This window comes from Pinus tabuliformis, chromosome 9 (genome assembly GCF_031772625.1).
Source record: "Pinus tabuliformis cultivar Carrire ecotype Pingquan chromosome 9, CPIR1, whole genome shotgun sequence".
Classification (NCBI taxonomy): domain Eukaryota; kingdom Viridiplantae; phylum Streptophyta; class Pinopsida; order Pinales; family Pinaceae; genus Pinus; species Pinus tabuliformis.
The window spans coordinates 888,755,369-888,775,870 of NC_142307.1; the positions used below are offsets into that span (position 1 = coordinate 888,755,369).

The following is a 20,502-nucleotide window of genomic DNA, read 5'->3' on the forward strand; positions in this document are numbered from 1 at the left end:
ATGACATTGAGTCCCATGATTGAGAGACATGACTTTCTTTTTAATAATAATATCATAAAGAGGATAATAGTAATAATAATAATAATAATATTGATGATCAAGCTAAAAATTAAACAATTGACATTGATTAAGGACAAGTTAAGTGAATTTCCATATGATTACGAATTGATGGAAGGTGATTTATTATTTTTGGAAAGTCGTGATTGCAAAAATAGACATGATTTTCTATTTTTAGAAAGTCACTTTAGAAAGATCATAAATGAAATTCTATTCAAGGAAATTCATTCCATACTGTCAATTTTCAACACTCCCTCTCAGCTAGGGAGGAATTTCTTTCTAATACAAGGATCTTTGCTATCTCTGCTTTGGAACAATGATGTTACAATCTAATGAAGACATACATCCATCACCCTATACACACTTGGGGGGATCCACTTGTCAACACATGACAAGGATCTCGCTCATCCAAAGCTCATCACAACTTGGGGGGATCCACTTGTCAACACATGACAAGGATCTCGCTCATCCAAGGCTCATCACTACTTGGGGGGGTCCACTTATCAACACATGACAAGGATCTCGCTCATCCAAGGCTCATCACTGCTTGGGGGGATCCACTGGTCAACACATGACAAGGATCTCGCTCATCCAAGGCCCATCACTGCTTTAGGGGATCCACTTGTCAACACATGACAAGGATCTCGCTCATCCAAGGCCCATCACTGCTTGGGGGGATCCACTTGTCAAAACATGACCAGGATCTCGCACATCCAAGTCTTATCATCCATGACCACCCTCCCTAGGAAGGGTCACATCTGTTAGTCCAAGTTTGCTCTCTGAAAACCAAGAACTTTCCTTTTAGCAAAGGCTTGGTAAGAATGTCAACTATCTGGTCATCAGTGTCTATATGATGAAGTCTTACTACTCCTCTTTGCACCATATCCCGAATATAGTGATATTTGATCTCAATGTGTTTGGACTTGTCATGGAACACGAGATTTTCAGCAAGTCGAATCCCACTCTTATTGTCACAGTAAATTATTGTAGTATCCAATACTTGCTCAAACAACTCTCCAAAGAGCTTCCTTAGCCATACTACCTCACAACTAGCCATGCTCGCAGAAATGTGTTTTACTTCAGTCATGCTAAGGGCAACAAACTTTTGCTTTCTACTCATCCAAGATATCATGGCAGATCCTAAGCTGAAGCAGCACCCTAATCTACTCTTTTTGTCGTAGAGTTACCCTCCCAAATCAGCATCAGAGTATCCATGTAGCCTTACATCTTCGGCAATATATCTCAATCCAAGATGGATGGTCCCATGCAAGTACCTCAACACATGCTTTGCAGAAACCCATTGTGCATGAGCAGGCTAATCATGTATTGACTCAAAGTATTGACTGCAAAGCATATATCTGGTATAGTGTTCACTAAGAACATCAGTGCCCCAATCAGTTGACAATATTCAGAAGGATTAGCCAAATCAGGTCCTACAATTTTACCACAAAGCTTCTTGAAATTCATTTCCATTGGAGTATTCATGGATTTACACTCAGTCATACCAAACCTTTCTAGTAGGTTGACAACATATTTTCTTTGAGAAAGAAAAACCTAACCAGATTTTTGCCATACCTCCAGACCCAGAAAGTAGTGCATCAAATTAAGATCTTTCATTTCAAATTCAGAAGCTAACTCCCTCTCACACTGGAGAATAAGAGGTTCACTACCAATCAGAAATAAGTCATCAACATACAATACCAAAACCAAAGGCATACCATGGATTGTCTTAAAGTAAAGATTTGCATTGCTTTTGGTAAAACCAAGCTTCATCAAGAAGCTATCTATGCGAGCATACCAAGCTCTTGGAGCTTGCTTCAAACCAAAGAGGGCTTTCTTCAACCTACCCACATGAGTTTTTGGATCATGTACTTCAAAGCCTTGTCATTGCTCCACAAATACTTCTTCTTTAAGAAAGCCATATAGAAAAGAAATTTTCATATCCATTTGGTGAAGAGACAATCCTTGGCTAGCAGCTAGAGCTACAATAGATCGAATGTTGGTGTAATGGGCAACAGGTGCAAAAATTTCATCATAGTTTATTCCCTCTTTCTGAGAGAAACCTCTAGCCACAAATCTAGATTTATATGTTTCAATATTGTCATCAACACCATGTTTAATTTTATACAACCATTTAGAAGATACAACAAATTTACCTTGGGATCTTGGAACCACTTGCCATAAATCATTATGAATGATGGATTCATATTCTTCAACCATTGCATCTTTTAGCACTTGGGCATTTACAGCTTCTTTAAAAGTGCATGGTTCAACTTGAATAATGTTACTCATGGCTACAACATATCCTTGGAATCGACAAGGTTTCTTGCTTTCTCTGAAAGTTCCTCTGGGCCAGCGTGTTTATCAACATCTTGAAGAGTGTCACAAAGCCATAAAGGTATCATTTTAGGAGGATCACATGGATGAGGATCCAAAGGATCCATGGGTTCATCAGCAAGATCAATTTTAGCTTCAGGTTCTTCTTGTATTTCACATACATCATCTTAACTATCAACATTAGCAGGAGGAAGAGGAGTGTCTCTTGCTTTTCTAAGAGCCACATCTTCATCAAACGTTACATCCCTGCTAAATTCTATATTTCTTTGACCAGGTATATATATTTTATAAGCTTTAAAATTCTCACAATAACCAACAAACGTACCTTTCTTACCTAAAGCAATGTTATCAGAACGAACCGGTGATCGAATCGAAAAACCTTATGGATCGGGAACCAGTAAAAAAACGGAAAAAGAAAACGGTTTACCAAACACATAAAATATTCATATTTTAAAGAAAAACATATATATTCGTGTGCATCCATATGAATCGAAACCATTTACACACAAATATGCAAAAGTTCTCATTCACATAGTAGCATGTAAAGGTGCACATAACCAAAATAGCATCAAGTGCAATCCATCTATGAACCAAAAATACATCAACAAATAGGCTCTAGATGGCCTCTAGCATCCAAAAAAATTATGCTACAACAAATGCCTACATATTATCAAAATCATTGCCTATATTGGGGTCTTCGCCATCAATATAACCATTTACGCATTAAAATAAGATAGAAAAAACATAGCATGTCATGTCAAGATTTTGTTTGAGTGATGGGTACATTTTTAGTAGAGTCATGATAGAGGAGTTCGACAACCAATGCCACTAACATCAAAGTACATAGAGGGCTTGGTGCTCTTTATTAAATACTAGTTCCATACCCTCATACATGACAAAATCCAATGGAAACGTTGCAATCCCCCCAATCCTGAAATCCTAAAAAACTGTTAAGTCTGCTGGATTTTGAGTGAAATCTAAAATTCTACTTTCTCCATATGAAATCCAATGAGGTTGGAACCACTCTCAAACATCCTGAGTCATTTCATGGTAATGTTAAAAATTTGAGTAAAAAAATGAAAATTTACTTTAAGAATTTAACATTACCATGAATTGCATAACAATACTAGGGCCATAGGGCTGATTATTAGGCTTGAATATTAGGCTATCCTAAAGGAGAGTAAGAAGTGGGCCAACCAACTAAATAATCAAAAAAAAATTTAAAAAAAGGCAAAAATTTTCTGCATGGAACCGTTCCCGAACCGGTCGGTTCAGTACCGAACCAACCTATTTTGATTCAGACCAGTTTAGGGCCAAAAACGATTGGACATGCCGGTTCTAGTCCGGTTCTGATAACACTGGCTTGAAGCTTCCAACTTGTTCCTTTTCTCTTTTGGGACATGGAAGTAAATAAGACAGCGAAAGATCCTCAAGTGCCCAACTTCGGGCTTCTTACCAGTGAAGACTTCTTCAGGAGTCTTGTTGTTTAGGGCACGGTGAGGAGATCTATTTTGAACATAGATAGTTGTGTCCGCAATTTCTCCCCATAGAAACTTTGACAGTTTCTGATCATGCAACATAGTTTTGACTGCTTCCATGATAGTTCTATTCTTTCTCTTGGCCACACCATTTTGTTCTGGGTTATATGGTACAGTGGTCTCTTTTCTGATTCCAGCTTCTTTGCAGAAATCAATGAAATCACTGGAAGTGAACTCTCCTCCATTGTCAGATCTGAAAATTTTGATCTGCTTTCCAGTTTGTTTTTCTACTAGATCCTTGTAATCTTTGAACATGTTAAAAGCCTGACTTTTATTTTTCAGAAAATAAATCCATGCTTTGCGAGAAAAATCATCCACAAAGATAATATAATACAAGCAACCACCAAGAGAAGTTATAGGCATTGGTCCACATAAATCAGAATGTACAAGATGCTATACCTGACTGGCTCTACTTTTGCTTGAATGGAATGGTCCCTTCACTTGCTTTCCACTTTTGCATCCTTAGCAAACGCCATCATGATCAGATCTGATTTCCAGCATTCCAGAAACCATCTTTCTCACATGAGGTAATGCTTTGTAGTGCAAGTGAACGAACCTTCAGTGCCAAAGTTCACTTTGATGATTGATATCATGGATTAGTGTATGAATAGGTCTTCCATTGATTTTGTATAGACCTTCACATCTAGATACCAGAGTGATGGCATCTCTCATGTTGGATCTCGACAGCCAAGTGAGAACTTTACCATTTATCAAAGCAACTTTCATTCCTTTATCTTTTAAAGCGTATATAGACACAAGATTCTTCTTTAAACTAGGTACATATAAAACCTCTTGAAGAGTCAAAGTTTTACCTTGATCCAGATGGAAAGAAATGGAACTAGGTACCTTTATGGGATATGTAGAGTTTTCTCCAAGAATGATCTTCAAATATGTCTCCCTCTCAACCAAATTAGAGAGTACTTCTCTGTAACCAATAAAGTGCCTTGAAGCACCACTATTAACCAACCAGCTACACAGGAATCTATAGGAGATAAACTAGAAAGAGCAGAAACAAGAAGGTACTATGATTGAGTCTCAACTGCATTATTATCATACCTTTGGTTCTTTGAGGAATGATAGTTTCCTTTGCGAGCAGAAGGAGCTTATTTTCTTCTTATGTAATCAAATTTGTTGGAGCGATTGTTGAAGTTGGATTTTGATGCTCTTTTGTTTTCTGAACAATCACGAGCATAGTGGGCATGCTTGCGACAATTGTAGCATTGAACTTTTGATAAGTCTTTGGTCCATTGGGAGGAGTTGTTGGGAGCAGAATTTCTCGAATAGTGCATTCTTCTTCTTCCTTTCTTCTTTTTTCCTTTTATAGCAAAGGCAGTAGGTTTTCCCTCTTCATGCTTGGGAATTCTCCCTCTGCAAATCATTTTGGCTTCTTCTTGACTGCACTTTCCCAAGAGCTCATCAAATGTAGGAAACTCATCATTATCACTGATGGTAGTAATAAAAGTTTCCCAAGAAGGCGGAAGACCTCCAAGCGAAATCAATACCAGCTCTTTATTGGAAACAACTTCAGCAGAAGTTGACCGCTGATCTTTGATTTTTGATATCCTCATGAAGTATGCTTGAATGGTTTCTCCTCTATTCATCTTAACATCCTTGAGTTGATTCTTCAAAGCAGGAATTTAACTAAAATTGTTCACTTGATAAATTCCAATTAGCTTGTCATATATTTGTTTGGCTTTCTTCAAATTGGAGAAATGAGTGATGAGGCTTTCTTCAAATTGGAGAAATGAGTGATGAGGTGGTCTCCAAAAGATAATCTTTTTAGCCTTGACTTCTCTTTTTCTGTATCTGGCCTTGATAGCAGCATTGGAGTTTTCAGCTGGTTCTGCTACCTCTCCTTCAACATACTCTACAACATCATGTTCCTTAAGAGTAATATCCAATTTGGCCTTCCAAGGGAAGAAGTTTGAAGCATCAACCAGGTTCTCTTCATTCTTAAAGTAGGAGGAAGACAGCTTGATCTGCTCAAAACTTCAGCAGCAAATAGAAAGGGACAGCAAGAGATATTTCAATTGTAAATGAGATATTTCAGGAGCAAAAGGGAAAAGAAATTTCAGCAAAAAATGAGCAGCAAGTAGAAGAAATAGCAAGAGATTCTTCAACAAAAAGAGAGTTATAAATGGAGCGAACCGCAAGCTATATTTTAGCGGAGAGTTGCAAATGGAGCGGACAGCGAGCTATATTTCAACAGAAAAAGAGCTACAAATGGAGCGGACAGCAAGTTATATTTCAACAGAAAGAGAGATGCAAATGGAGTGAACAAGAAGTTATATTTCAGTAGAAAGAGAGTTTCAAATGGGGAGCAGACAACAAGAGATATTCCAGCAGAAAGGTAGCTAGAAATGGAGCTTGTCTTCACCAAAGCTCTGATACCATGTTGAAATTTTGATGTTCTATGTTGTTACAATTACTTAAATCTAGAGCTTTTTTATGTTGCAAAATAAGTTAAGTAATTGTAGATAGAACATAAACAATATAAACCATATGCACAATGGAAGATAGCCAAGAACTCAATTAGACACAGAGAAGTTAGGTCAATGACCAGGGCAAAACCCACAAGGGGAAAACCCAACCAAATTTTTCTTCTATTAGAAATCAATTGTGTAGCAGAGATACAAAGTACAATGAGAGAATGAAAAAGTTCACTCAAATCTGAAGAAGATCTCTGATAGCAATAGCTGATGCAAACACTAAATCACTTTGGCTCTCCAAGATTTGCTCTTGCTCTTCGAGACTCTCTTTCTCTCTCTCAATCTTCCTCTAGACTCTCCAATTCTCTCTTTCTCAAGTTCGAATTCTCCTTTCACACGTACAAGTAAGTGTCTCGAGTGAGGATGAGAAGCACAAATATATAAGAAGAGCAAGGAGGTCAAATTCATGAGTGAGTAACTCCTATGCCTTGAGGAGGAGTTACATATGTCAAAATAGGAGTGTAACTTATGCCACCAGCATAGGATCCATCTTAAATACGGATCTAACATGAGCCGAGAGGGATCCAATTTCTACACATGCAAATTTTTTTATGAGCCAACATTATTTAAATGTTTTGTATAATTATTTAATTTTTTTTTATTTTTAGACTTTCTAAAAATTTTATTTTGGCTCACATGAGCAAAATTTCAACTTTGATGATGGGCAGACAGAGTCGCACATCATACTGGGCTATAGAATGAGCCTCTCGGCTCAATAAAGGAGAGGAGTGTAACTTATGCATTTAGGAGAGGAGTGTAACGTATGCATTAAAGAGGTGTAAGAGGAATCCTCTTATGACAAGACATTAAAGTGTGTAAGAGAATGTAAGAGGTGTGTAAGAGCATTAAAGAGAGAGAGGAATGAATCCATTAAGAGAGAGAGAAACATATGCATTAATTGAGGGGAGTTACATATGACATGATCGAGTCTCATGATTGAGAGACTTGAATTTCTTTTTAATAATAATATAATAATATCATAAAGAGGATAATAGTAATAATAATAATAATATTGATGACTAAGTTAAAAATTAAACAATTGAGATTGATTAAGGACAAGTTAAGTGAATTTCCATCATGTATATATGATTACGAATTGATGGAAGGTGATTTACTATTTTTGGAAAGTCAAAGTTGCAAAGATAGACATGATTTTCTATTTTTAGAAAGTCACTTTAGAAAGGTCAGAAATGAAATTCTATTCATAGGAAATTCATCCCGTAGCTGTCAATTTTCAACATTTTCCCCCTTTGGAGTTTTTGCCTGGTCATTGACCAAAATTACTTGAGTACATTGTGTGATTGAGCATTTATTGTTTTCAGCTAAATGTCTTAAAGATTCTTGTTGTGAAATGAGTATTTAATGTTTTCACTAGAATTTTTTTACACAAGTATAGAAAAAACAATATCCAGGAACTTTAAGTGATGTGTCCAATATCTAATCAGACACATCAAACTTGACAACAGCATTGTGTCTCCTTGTTTAACAATGTGTTTGCAGTTTACACTAAACATAAAGCAATATATTAAAAAGTGATGTTAAACTGCAAAACTGATACTTTTTGCAAGTATGTAGCGAAGAATTTCAAATCTTAAATGCAATTAACAGAGGCACAAACTACAAATCTTTCACATTGAGTTACAGCACAAGTTATGGTCTCGAACCTGATCAAATGCCGTGAGCTTACTTAAAGCCTCCAGTGTGGCTTCCGCATGTTTCTCTTCCCATTTTTTCTTTCGTTCTTTCTATAAAACATGCAATGGAATGAACCTTCATTGAAGTAAAATAGTTTAACTACAAGGCAAATTAGCAACATCTCTCAACATTGATACATAGCAATGTCTTATTAGTATCAATCTCACCTTTAAGCGAGCAGTCAATGTCTCTGTAAAAAGATCATATACCAACTTATAGCCTACTCGCCACTCTCCAGAGGGATTCTTCCATGACTTATTTACCATCAATTGTGCCCCTGGGATCCAATCTTACAAAATTAGCCATTTGAAGCACAGAAGTTGAAAACCTTTAAAATGCTCTTAGCGGATCCAAGGTCTAACTAATTAACCAGAAGCACTCTAAAATGTGTGTGGTCACTAGTTAACTATAAGACTGACACACCCACTGCAGGTTTTCTTTTCATTTATAAGATAAAATATCGGTGACAATTATTATCAACTAAGGAAACAGCCTCCTAGAGAATCAAAACAATTTTCACCTTATGTAAACACACATAATCACATGTGCCATGCCCTGACTGTTCATCGATACATACATGACTTGAACATGGATTTTGTGGTCTTCTTCAATTGTTTGCAAGGTCATTGACCAAGAAAAAGAAAATACATATGGTGTAAATAAAACATGACCAAAGTTGAATCATTTTAACTGAGTACAGGCAGGGCCATTGTCATGAGAATTATCATCACAAGCAACAGAAATATTATAGCATGGTTCCCTTCATTGTGAAAGGTTGATTTCATATCATAAAAGAGAGGTTATGTGTTGGATAATACATTATAATGGGCACTGAAACCATTGAGTAAAATACTGGGTGAAAAAGCTAATATTATAGTATGTTATAGTGGGAACTGACAGTTATAACACAGTTTAAGTAGTTGTGATTTTTAATGGTTGATAAACCAGATTGACTTATCGCAGTTATTTCAAAAGTTATAGATTGGTATGCAAATTTTAGGATTTAATTTCATCAAACTGAAGGAGAAACACTCTTGAATGCCGGAGGGAAGGAGAAGAAGGGCTTCTTGTGCATGTTTAAAGGTTTTTAGAAGTGAGGAAACAACATCAAATCAAAAAGAAACAACAGGCTCCAAATGTTTTCATTATCAAAATACACAATTGACTTTTCAAGGTTATTGTTCAGCCTACTATATATATTGATCCAGGGAAAATGTGAGTTTATTTCCGTTTAGAAACCATGGTATCTAGTTCTCTGCAACTACAGTTTTCATCGAATGCTATTTGGAGCCTACGACTAAATTTCCTATATAAAGTTTATAAATTAATATCCTAATAGAGGTTCATGAAATGCTACTCCTAGACTAAAGAAAACGCATTTGTACTGCTCTATTAATATAATGACTGGAGAAATTGCTTCTTGCGAAATTCTGTAGGTGAATGGTCAGATAGTTGCTAAAGGCAAGTTTCTTCTGGACTTAAGCAAAGATAACCAAAGAGCAATATGGTAATTTTTATAAGCTACAATGTTTTTCAAACAGAGGAAACAAGACAATTCCATGCATATATCTGAGAAGATGAATACAAGACAGAAAAGTGGACTTTGAAATTGAAACTGAAGAGATAAGTAGCATGGAATTGAAATTAGATAGTTTCAAAAATAAAAAATAAATGCCCAGCCAAATTTCAATATTATACAAAAAAAAAGTATTAAAAATAATAAAAAATGAAGGCCCAGCCAAATTTCAATATTATACAAAAAGAAGTATTAAAAAATATCCTACCTGATGCCCCAGCAATGAAACCATTACTGTCAGCTTTAACCACTTTTGAAGTGTCAATATCACCACTGCCAGTACTGCGAGGGCATAAAAGTCAATATTTTATTAATCAGGCACTGTGACATGTAGAGAGATTGCTTCAGGACACAAGATTCATAATTTCAATGAAAGCGCAAGAGCATTTGTGAGTACCAGTCAATAATATCTAAGATTTTAGGTTTGCCATCTGATGTCACCTGTAACCCAGCAGCAGCTGGGTCTACACCAGAATCTGCAATAAACAACTCATTAGAAATAATGCGCATTAGGCATATGGAAAAGACTTCTGGTTAGCATTACGAAGAAAATATTGCAAAGAGTAGAAATAAATGACAACCAAATCTGGAGCATTAGTAATTTTTTTCATGTTTGAGTTGATATTTGCATTGAAATGGCATATAAATAGAAAAACTAGTGAGCATTGCCCATGAGTCATGAACCATGGAACAAACCATTAAGATTCAGAATACCGCAGCATTCTACTTATCCTAAGTACAATGAGAGGTGTTTAACACATTACAAATATATCTTAAGCTTCATTAAATCAGCGTTACACGATTCATTTACAAGAAGTTATATATGTACCTAATCTCAAAAAGAACCTGGTGTCCATTTCGGCAATGGAAGATAAAAGGATACAAGGTGGCATTCATCGATGGAAAGGTACGTGTTTGGAAAAGGAATTTTAAAGATGCTTTTACTCTTGGGTTCCGGGTTGACATTTTGTATCAAGTTGGAGGAAGTCCATTCGGAGCCATGTCTTGCGACACATCTCTACAATCTAAACTATGGCAACAGAGGTTTGCCCATCTTCATTATAAGGCTCTTCCCAATGTGAGACAAATGGTGACAGGTATGCCCAAGTTCAAAGTAGAGCATGAAAGTATATGTCCGAGATGTGCCGAGGGAAAACTTACAAGGGGACCATTCCCCTCAAGTAATAGCAAGACCACCAATATATTGCAGTTGATCCACTCTAACATATCTAGTATGATGCCCATAAACTCTTTGGGAGGATACTTATATTATCTCACTTTTACGGATGACTATTCTCGCAAGACTTGGATCTACTTCTTGAAAAGGAAGGATGAAGTGTTCACCTGGTTCCGTCACTTCAAAGCCATGATCGAAAACCAATCCGAGAAGAGAATCAAGATATTGAGAACTGATAATGGGACTGAGTACGAATCAAATGAATTCCATGACTATTGCAGAGAAGCTAGCATTAAGAGGGAGACCACAACACCATACACTCCCGAGCAGAATGGTGTGGCTAAAAGGAAGAATCGTACTATTATGGAAGTTGTTCGTGCCATGCTTCATGATCAAAGGCTTCCGAAGTTTCTATGGGCCGAAGTTGCAAATACTGTCGTGTATGTTCAAACCGATGCCCTCATCAAGCATTGGACTCCAAGACTCCCAAAGAAATGTTCACTGGTAAGAAACCTGATGTCTCTCATTTTAGAATTTTTGGAAGTCCCATATATTTTCATGTGCCAAAAGAGAAAAGAAGCAAATTGGGTGCATCTAGAAAGAAAGGAATCTTTGTGGGCTATACCGAAAATTCTAAGGGAAATAGAATTTATGTGGTTGGTCAAAGGGAAGTTGAGATAAGTCATGATGTCACCTTTAACGAAGATATGGCTCTTAGCAAGATCAACAACCTTCCTATCCCAAGGAAGGACAAAGAAGCAGACACCAGAAGACAGGGTGAAAAAGAGGACGAGACGATGTCGGATGTTGATGAACCTATGGATCCTATTGATCCTCCTCCCCAAGAGCCCTCCTCCTCCAAGAGGAGACCCTCATGGCTTAAGGAGACTCTCAAAGATGCCGAGAGACATATTGCACCGAGGGGGACTTTCCGTGAGAGCAAGAAGCCGAACAGGTATCAAGGATACTTGACCACCATGAGCACTATCATTCAAAATGAACCTTCATCATTTGAAGAAGTCGTGAAGCAACAAGTTTGGAAGGATGCTATGAATGAAGAGTACAAGTCTATTATGAAGAATGATGTATGGGATGTGGTCCCTAAACCCCAAGACAAATCAGTTGTCACCTCTAAGTATCAAGCATGGAGTTGATGGAAGTGCTGAAAAGTTCAAGACTCGCTTTGTTGCCCAAGGCTTCTCTCAAAAGGAAGGTGTAGAGAACAATGAGATATTTGCACCTGTTTCCCGATACACCACCATCCGCTCTACCATAGCTCTTACTGCCACGCAAGGATGGAACCTACATCAGATGGATGTCAAGACCGCTTTCTTGCATGGTTCGATCAAAGAGGAAGTCTATATGGAACAACCCGAGGGGTTTGAGGTTCATGACTGGGAATCTCATGTATGCAGGTTGAAGAAGGCTCTCTATGGCTTGAAGCAAGCACCCCGACTTGGTATGAGAGGATTGATAGCTATCTGATGAAGCTGCGATTCACAAGGAGTGACGCTGATCTTTCTGAGAGGTGCAGACCCTCTCATTCACAAATGTAAGAGGGAGTTGGCTTCCGAATTTGAGATGAAGGACCTAGAACTGATGCACTACTTCCTAGGGTTGGAGGTCTGGCAAAATCCAAGAGAAATTTTCCTATCTCAAGGAAAATATGTAATGAAGATATTGGAAAGATTTGGGATGGTGGACTGCAAGCCTGTGACTACCCCGATGGAACTTAACTTCAAGAAGTTATGTGGTAGTGTTGTCGGACCTGTATTGGGAAATGCTTTTGAGTATCGTCAACTCATAGAAGCGCTGATGTTCTTGGTGAATTCCCATCCAGATATATGTTTTGCAGTTAATATGTTGAGCCGATATATGGTTGAGCCTCATCGAACACATTGGATTGGTGCCAAGAATCTTCAGAGATATCTTCGTGGCACAATCACTCATGGACTGAGATACATTGACAGAGATGTGAGGCTGCATGGTTATTCTGATGCTAATTGGGCCGGCAGTGTGGTGGATCGCAAGAGCACTTCTGGGTGTTGTTTCTCTTTGGGTTATGCTTCGATATTCTGGATGAGCAGGAAGCAGAAGTCGGTTGCTTTAAGCACCACTGAGGCCGAATACATAGCTGCGAGTATGGCCTCCTGTGAAGTTGTCTGGTTGAGGAAGCTCTTCAGTGAGTTGTTTGGACATGTGTTGGATACCACCGTAATCCTCTACGACAACTAGAGTGGGATCCGATTATCAAAGAATATCTAATTTCATGATCACTCCAAGCACATCGATATCAGGTACCACTTTATTAGGGATATGGTACAACGAGGAGCAATAAGGCTCCATCACACTGGGACTAATGAGCAAGTCGTCGACATTTTGACAAAGCCCTTGGGAAAGGTCAAATTCTTGACTTTCTGAGAACTACTAGGAGTCGTGGAGAGACCCTCTTATGAGGGTCTTGTATGATATAGACATTGAGCTCTGGGAGCTCCAGGGAGCTTGGGGTACTTCTTGGAGTGATGAGTAACCATAGGGTGAGTGGTTCAGCCTTCCCCTAATGGTTTGTTGTGTACAGGGTGAGTGGTTCAGCCTTCCCCTGTGATACCCCGTGGCAACATGTAGGCAGGATGAGTGGTTCATCCTTCTCCTGTTGAGACATCCTACCCATGCAGTCTAGGACTCATGGGAAGTACCTCTCATCTGGCCAATGAGTAGGGAAATGAGAATAGGGACCATAGTACTACCAATGGACGCATCGTGTACTACTGTACTCCCTATGCTAGGATGATATTGATCTAGGATCAATTGGAACTGACTTCGGGTAAGTGAGAGCGGTATGACACACTCTTTATTGGAATTGACTTCGAGTCAGTAAGAGTGGTATGAGACACTCTCTTTTATCTGGGACTGACTTCGGGTTAGTAGAGAATGGTATGATACATTCTCGATCACTTCTTCTTCTTCATAGTTCAGCAGAGCAGAGCAGTGCAGAGCAGTGCATTGATGGCAGAGATAGTACCGACTGGTAGATGGATTAGTAGATGGAGTTCTCCCTAGTTGAGAGGGAGTGTTAAAATTGGCAACTAGGGCCAAACTCCATATGGGTCACCTTATTTATGACAGCTGATATTTTTCTTGGATTCCTCTCTCTGAGAGGTGTACAATTGATCTAAAAATCATCTGATTCCGACATGCAAAAATGGAGACATGAATTTATTTGTATTATCAACAAATTGTCAAGGTCAGCGAGCAAGCAAAACAGGAATTTTCACCCCCAGCTCATCCTCAACGTTGCATATAAAAGGAGGAGACCTCAAGTCATTATTCCATCATCTCATCTTCACATCTCTTTCTCTCCTCACTTGATTGGGTACGTTAATCTGGGCAGCATCTCTCACACGTGCGAAGGAAGAAGGAAGATTTTTGTTTGGGCAGCGTTGACCAGGTTTGACCGAAGTGCGGAAGTGTTGTTTTGGGTTGCGTTGACCAACATTGACCTCTCCTTGACTGCACTGTAGGTGTGGCTGCTTCTCCTTGGCATGCCACAGATTTTGGCACAAAAACAGAGGTGATCTGACCTCTGGTTTGACCAGCGTTCACTGCCCTAGTTGCTGGTTGCAGTTTGACTTCAGTTGACCAGACTTTGACTGAGTATTTTCGGACTGTTTTGGGCTGATTCATCTTGATGTTGGAGGCCGAGTTGACTGGGCTTTGACTGAGCTAACTTGGAGGTCAAATCTGACATGTTTAACCAGCATTGACTTTTCTGGTTAGGGTTTACTGTTGCTGTCATAAATTATCAGATTTGTACATTTTGTACTATCTCTCTCTGTTGAACTATTGAAGAATATAAGAAGAATTGATCAAGGGTTTCCCCACATTGGGGTTTGTCCCTAGCTGGTGCCACATCTTGTGTCCTCTTGTCTTGGCTTGTCTTCTACTGTTTATGTTTAAGTTCTATCTGCATTTTACTATCATGTTGATGTGATTGCTAAACTGGATATTGATATTGGGCTAATTAAGAAATTGAAGTAAATTGCTCTTAAGCATAGAACATACCTAAAATTAACACCTTCCCATGACAAATGTTGGTATTAACAATTCTTTTATAAAAATGAACTTATTTTACATACTTGAACCACTCTAAGGTTGTCCTCCTCGTCCATGTCAGAATTCAAAAGGCATCTAAAGGAATATCTTATTTTCTTCAATCATTGTTTGTCATCCACCTAAAATATATTCTTCTAGTGTCGCACTAATGTCTTTTATCATTGATGCAAAGCCTTCCAACCTTGAAAATGCTAATGCAAAGCAAGTATCACAGGATACCATGGTTGAGGATTATAAATTATAACTCCATCTAGAAGAATGATGTGTGGGAGACTATGTTGAAACTAGTGAGGAAATCATGATAGGTTCTAGGTTATTATACAAGATTAAGCATGGAGTGGATGAAAGCATAAAATAGTACAACGCCAGTTTCATGGACATAAGATTCTCTCAGAAAGGTGTTGACTATGGAGTGACTTTGCTCTAGTTGCAAGGTTTACTTCTACCAAAGGAATAATGTCTCAATAGATGAGAGCAGAGAAAAGCACAATGTACTATGGAGTGACTTTGCTCTAGTTGCAAGGTTTACTTCTACCAAAGGAATAATGTCTCAATAGATGAGAGCAGAGAAAAGCACAATGCTAGTTTCACAGACATGGGATTCTCTTAAAAGGAGGGAGTTGACTTTGAAGTGACTTTGCTCCAATTCCAAGGTATACTTCTATCAAAAGAATCATGTCTATTTCATTGGTTTTTGGTTGGCCTTTATACTATATGGATGTAAAGACAACTATTTTGAAAGCTCTAGTTGAATAAGAAGTATACATTAATCAACCAAGAGGTCTTGTGGTGCATGGGTGAGATACCCATGTGTGCAAGTTGAGGAAAGCGCTTTATGGGATCACACCCATATGCATGGTACTCAAGGACTAGTGAGTAACAACTAAAGTTGGGCTTCACCAAGACAACAACAAATGTAAATATTTATTATTTACATATGATCAAATCGATTTGCTTGTTTCGGTCTTATATGTAGATGATTTGATTAGAGTAGTTCTAATAAGCTCATTTCATGGTGTAAGAAGAAGTTGGCAAGTGAATATGACACGACAGACATTGGCCTTATGCATTATTTGTAGGAGTTTAGAGGTTTGGAAAGGTGAAAGTGAATTCTTCCTCGGGAAATGGAAATACACAGTGGAGATTCTAAACAAATTTATGACGCTTGACTGCGTAGCCTTAGCCACTCCTAAACTCCTATGGTGCCAAATCTGAAGTTATCTACTGATTTAGATTCTGATTTGGTGGATCCATTTTTATATAGATAGTTGATTGGTTCACTTATGTATCTTGTGTTGTGGTGAATACTCTGAGCTGATGCATGGTTGGAGTTTGAACCCAAGCAAATTCATTAGAAAGCTACCAAATGTGTGCTTAGATTCTAAAAGCTGCATTTCATTATGGCATGAGGTATGTAGGAGATGGAGAGTTGTCACCAAATGGATTTGTAGATTCAAATTGGACAAGAGATGCAAGCACAAGTAAGAGTACTTCCAGTCATTGCTTTAGCTAGGGATCAAGAGCAATTTCCTAGTTCAACAGGAATCAAGTGATAGTTGCACTAAATTCAATTGAAGTAGAGTATATGACAGCTTCATCAACATGTTAGACCACCGGATTTGCAAGCTGATTGTAGACTTGACTAATCAAACGTGGGAGCCCACAGTTGTATACTATGACAAAGTTGCATTAACCTTTGTGAGAATCTGGTGTTTCATGATTGGTCCAAGCACACTGATATTCAGTGCCATTTCCAAAGAGATAGAGTACCAAAGAGAGTTGATTTGCAAGTCACTGACACTAATGAAACCCCTTGCAAAGGGGAAGTTTAGGATAATGAGAGAGAAACTCGACATGGCAGAGAACACCTTCCTTGCAAAGAGGGAGTCTTAGTTTAGTTTTTTCAGTTGCTCCAAGTTGTTTTCCTAGGAAAAGGGCATAAGAGTGTTGAAGGAGAATCATTATAGGATGGGTGGGCCATGTGGGAGAGATATCCCTTACGCACTTATGACAAATTCCTTACCTTATGATGCTTGGCATTTTCTATTTTTGCTCAGTGTTAGGATATGACAGATTTTATGAAAACTATGACAGATTCATCTTACACATTATGGCAAGCATTTATGACGAGAGTCGCACATGCTAAGTAGGGTGCATCCCTTGCAGAATGATCCCTTGTTACATGTGGCAGATGATTCCTTTCATGAAGGATATTAATAGCCATTACTTCTGTAACTACTCTTCCCTCTCTTGTCAAGTTTGACTTAGTAAGGAAAAGCACACTAGTTAGCCTTATACGTAGTAAGCTTGAGTAGAGTGATTTCTACCAAGCAAGTGCCTAAAGGCTTGAGAAAGGCATTTATAGTCCCTTGAGGGCAGTATTTATTTCCCTTATCCATCAATGAGAAGATAATTATTTTTTTCAGCTTGTTTCTACCGAACAAGTGCCTAAAGGCTTGAGAAAGGCATTTATACTATAGTCCCTTGAGGGCAGTATTGTATTTCCCTTATGCATTAATGAGAAGATAATAATTGTTGTTACAGAATTTCAGCTTGTTGTCCACTACATTTATGCTATTGTTTGTGTATATCATATTTCATATTTTGAAGGGCTGATCTCATCTCCTGATATGTGGTGTTTGCACTTCTGAGTTTTCTATTCAGCACTTTTGTTTATGCAGATATGAAGCTTTGGTTGGAGTTTCAATCTTTTTTTAGTTGTAAGACAAATTCTTTAAGTGCAGATCCGTGTATCATCTGGATGTAAAATCATGACAGCATTGGCCTCGATGACAGCTCAAGGTTTTAAGTGTTGAGATTGGTAATCTCAGCACACGAGGTAATGAATGCTCTGCCTGGAATTATTGTTTGGTCACCGTTTCAGAGTTGTTAGTAGGCCAAGTCAATTGTACATCAAGTTACAAAGAAATTGCAAAAGAAGGGACGTCAATCTCTAGGGAAGTTTGGTGTGGTCCAACTGAAAACCCCTCAATTTAGATGCTGGGGCAATCTGGTTCAACGTGTGTCAGTTGGTTTGGCATAACCTTGTTTAAAACCCAGATCAGCAAATTCAATCTGATCAATGTTTGAGAGCTTTATTGGAGCTCTTATTTGAAGGGGGGTTATTGGAGGATCAAACATCGACCCCCGATGTTAATGCAGGTGTTCGTATGTTATGTATTTAGTGACCATGTTTGTAACAACATGTTAGCAATACAAGATGACATTAAAAATAAAGTGACGATTACTGTTGAGGTTGGTTGGGTGGTTGGGCCCACCATTCTAGAGTACCGTGATAAGTTGGGTCAGAGAGTGGCGCAGTTGCAAAAACTTGTAGAGTTGACATTATTTTGAAGCTATTTGACACCAATAAAAGCATTTTCGTGGTGTGAAAGACGAAGACCTTGCATGATCAATTTCCTTTTGCCTAACCCCATAAGATTAGTGCACGCAGGAGATTTATTCTCAAGCAGCCCCACATCAAGATCGCATGCATCTTCATTGTCAACTATTATTCTTTCTGGTCTCCTAGAACGATTAATAGAACCATAAGACGTAATGGGCAAGAAAAATATAGAAGACAAGACGCAAAGGAAACTCAAAATATAAAAGACAAGCCGTAGACGCAACGTGAACGAGAAATAGGATGCAAAGGAAACTTAAAATAATGGCATAATTTCAAAGAAAGAAATCAAATAAGGCAAGGAACCCTAGGTTGTTGTGCATAGTTGGCAGCGTCGCCCAATACTAAGTAAAGGCTTACGAGGCATCATTTTAGATATAAATGGTATCCTATGGACCCAACCGATGAACTAAAAATATTGCATTTAAATGTTGTATTTGAAATAGATTAGGCCACTTCTCCTGGAAATAAGACATCATCCAATAGCCAAAGAAAGCAGCGAAGGAGCTAAAAAAACTCCATGGAAGGGAAACACTCCCAGGATTACTCAAAAATCTGAATTAGACCAAAAACTACGGCTGCAAAAGAGGCGACCAATATTCTCGAGGACCCTTTATTTACCTATGGCTGTAACTTGAAGTGAAATGATGATCATGATACATCCTGTGGGAATGCAATCCTATATGAATCCCTAATGGGAGTTCCATATCGAATGAAAATAAAATGCCAAGCGAATGAGACAACTGACACAGTAGGAATCGGCCCAAAATCCATTCTCACCGATATGCAAGACAACGGAAGGATGCACAGAGAAATTGCAAGTATTTCTCACATCAAAAATGCAATTAATATTTTTTAAGGATAAAGAACACAGAATGGCCACGAAGGTATTCCAGATATCATATTTCAATTAATGATAATAAGGAATGCGAGACATACCAAATATTGCAATAATCACCCCTCTCCCATCATAAGTAGGGTGTGTCTCGAGAAATTTCTGTGCACCGATCTCCTGCTTCGGCATCAAGCTGGCAATGAAGGTGGACTCGCTCATCTTAAATGTGGGTAGAGCTCCATTATCAGAGGCTATTGTGCTAGCACAAGGCATGGTCCTCCTGATGGATTGAAGTCGCTCTGTAATCTGTGAGTCCCTTTTACTCTGCTGCCTCCTGACACTCTTGATGTAGGGCAGAAAAAGAAACGGAACAGATCCGAGTGTTGAAGGTTGGGGGAATTTTATAGGACATGAAGCTGAGCTACTCAAGGACGATGCCTGGATAGGCATGTGGATTCTAGTTATTGGGGGATCTTAGAATAAAGAATTGTGGGTTCCAGTTATTAGGGGATCTTAGAATAAAGAATTGGGGGTTCCAGTTATTGGGGGATCTTAGAATAAAGAATTGTCCGATGAAGAATAGTTAATTGCTCTTGTACAATTCCGCAAAGTTTTGGATGTGAAAGATTTGAGTGGGCAATGACAATTGCAACGCTGCCCACAATTCCGCAAACTTTTGGATGTGAAAGATTTGAGTGGGCAATGACAATTGCAACGCTGCCCATTGGTGATTTCGTTTAAACTTCCAACCAGGCATTCCTTAGTCAAATACTACTATTCCCTATAGGGTGAGAGGTGTTTAATGTTTCTATACTATTATTATTATTATTGTGAAAAATAATGTAAAGAATTTTTATATAATAAAGTTTTATAGCTAGAGTTTTGTGTAGTTTAGTTTAATTATTGAATTTTAAAAGGTATTAACTAACTCTCACATTGTTCAAATGTATATAGCAAGTACATATGAAAGGGGATGCTTCACATTAATAAAGAAATGCGAGTTTTTTTCTAAGAACAATTGTTCTAAAAATTTACTGTATTTAAATCATTGTATTATGTAACTAATTTTGTTGAATGGTTGGCATTAAATTATGTAAATTCTAAACTTGTATGACTTTCATAATAAACTTTATCTAGCTATGTTAAGTTTTTATAAAATTTTATGAGGACACTAAAGGTTAGGATTTTAGTTGGATTGTATTTAATGAATAATAATTGTTCTCCATGGGCTTATTTCAAAAATAATTTATGCATTATTACAAAATTCAAAATAATAGTTTAC

At 38.0% G+C, this 20,502-nt stretch overlaps 1 protein-coding gene across 2 annotated transcripts in view; it reads right to left on the bottom strand.

Moving 5' to 3' along the window:
• The window catches only part of TPP2 (tripeptidyl peptidase ii), a 531,975-nt gene extending 512,118 nt beyond the window's left edge, over positions 1–19,857 (bottom strand). Inside the window, exons 1-5 of one of the 2 annotated variants that reach the window (XM_089443702.1) lie at positions 19,325–19,857; positions 10,090–10,168; positions 9,901–9,974; positions 8,284–8,393; positions 8,086–8,166 (exon numbers count right to left, since the gene is read on the bottom strand). In XM_089443702.1, the coding sequence (XP_089299828.1) occupies positions 8,086–8,166; positions 8,284–8,393; positions 9,901–9,974; positions 10,090–10,168; positions 19,325–19,670 (690 nt within the window). In that variant the 5' untranslated portion in view covers positions 19,671–19,857. The remainder of the gene's footprint in view (positions 1–8,085; positions 8,167–8,283; positions 8,394–9,900; positions 9,975–10,089; positions 10,169–19,324) is intronic. The other variant, XM_089443703.1, reaches the window with a different exon arrangement.
• Positions 19,858–20,502: the final 645 nt, after the last annotated feature.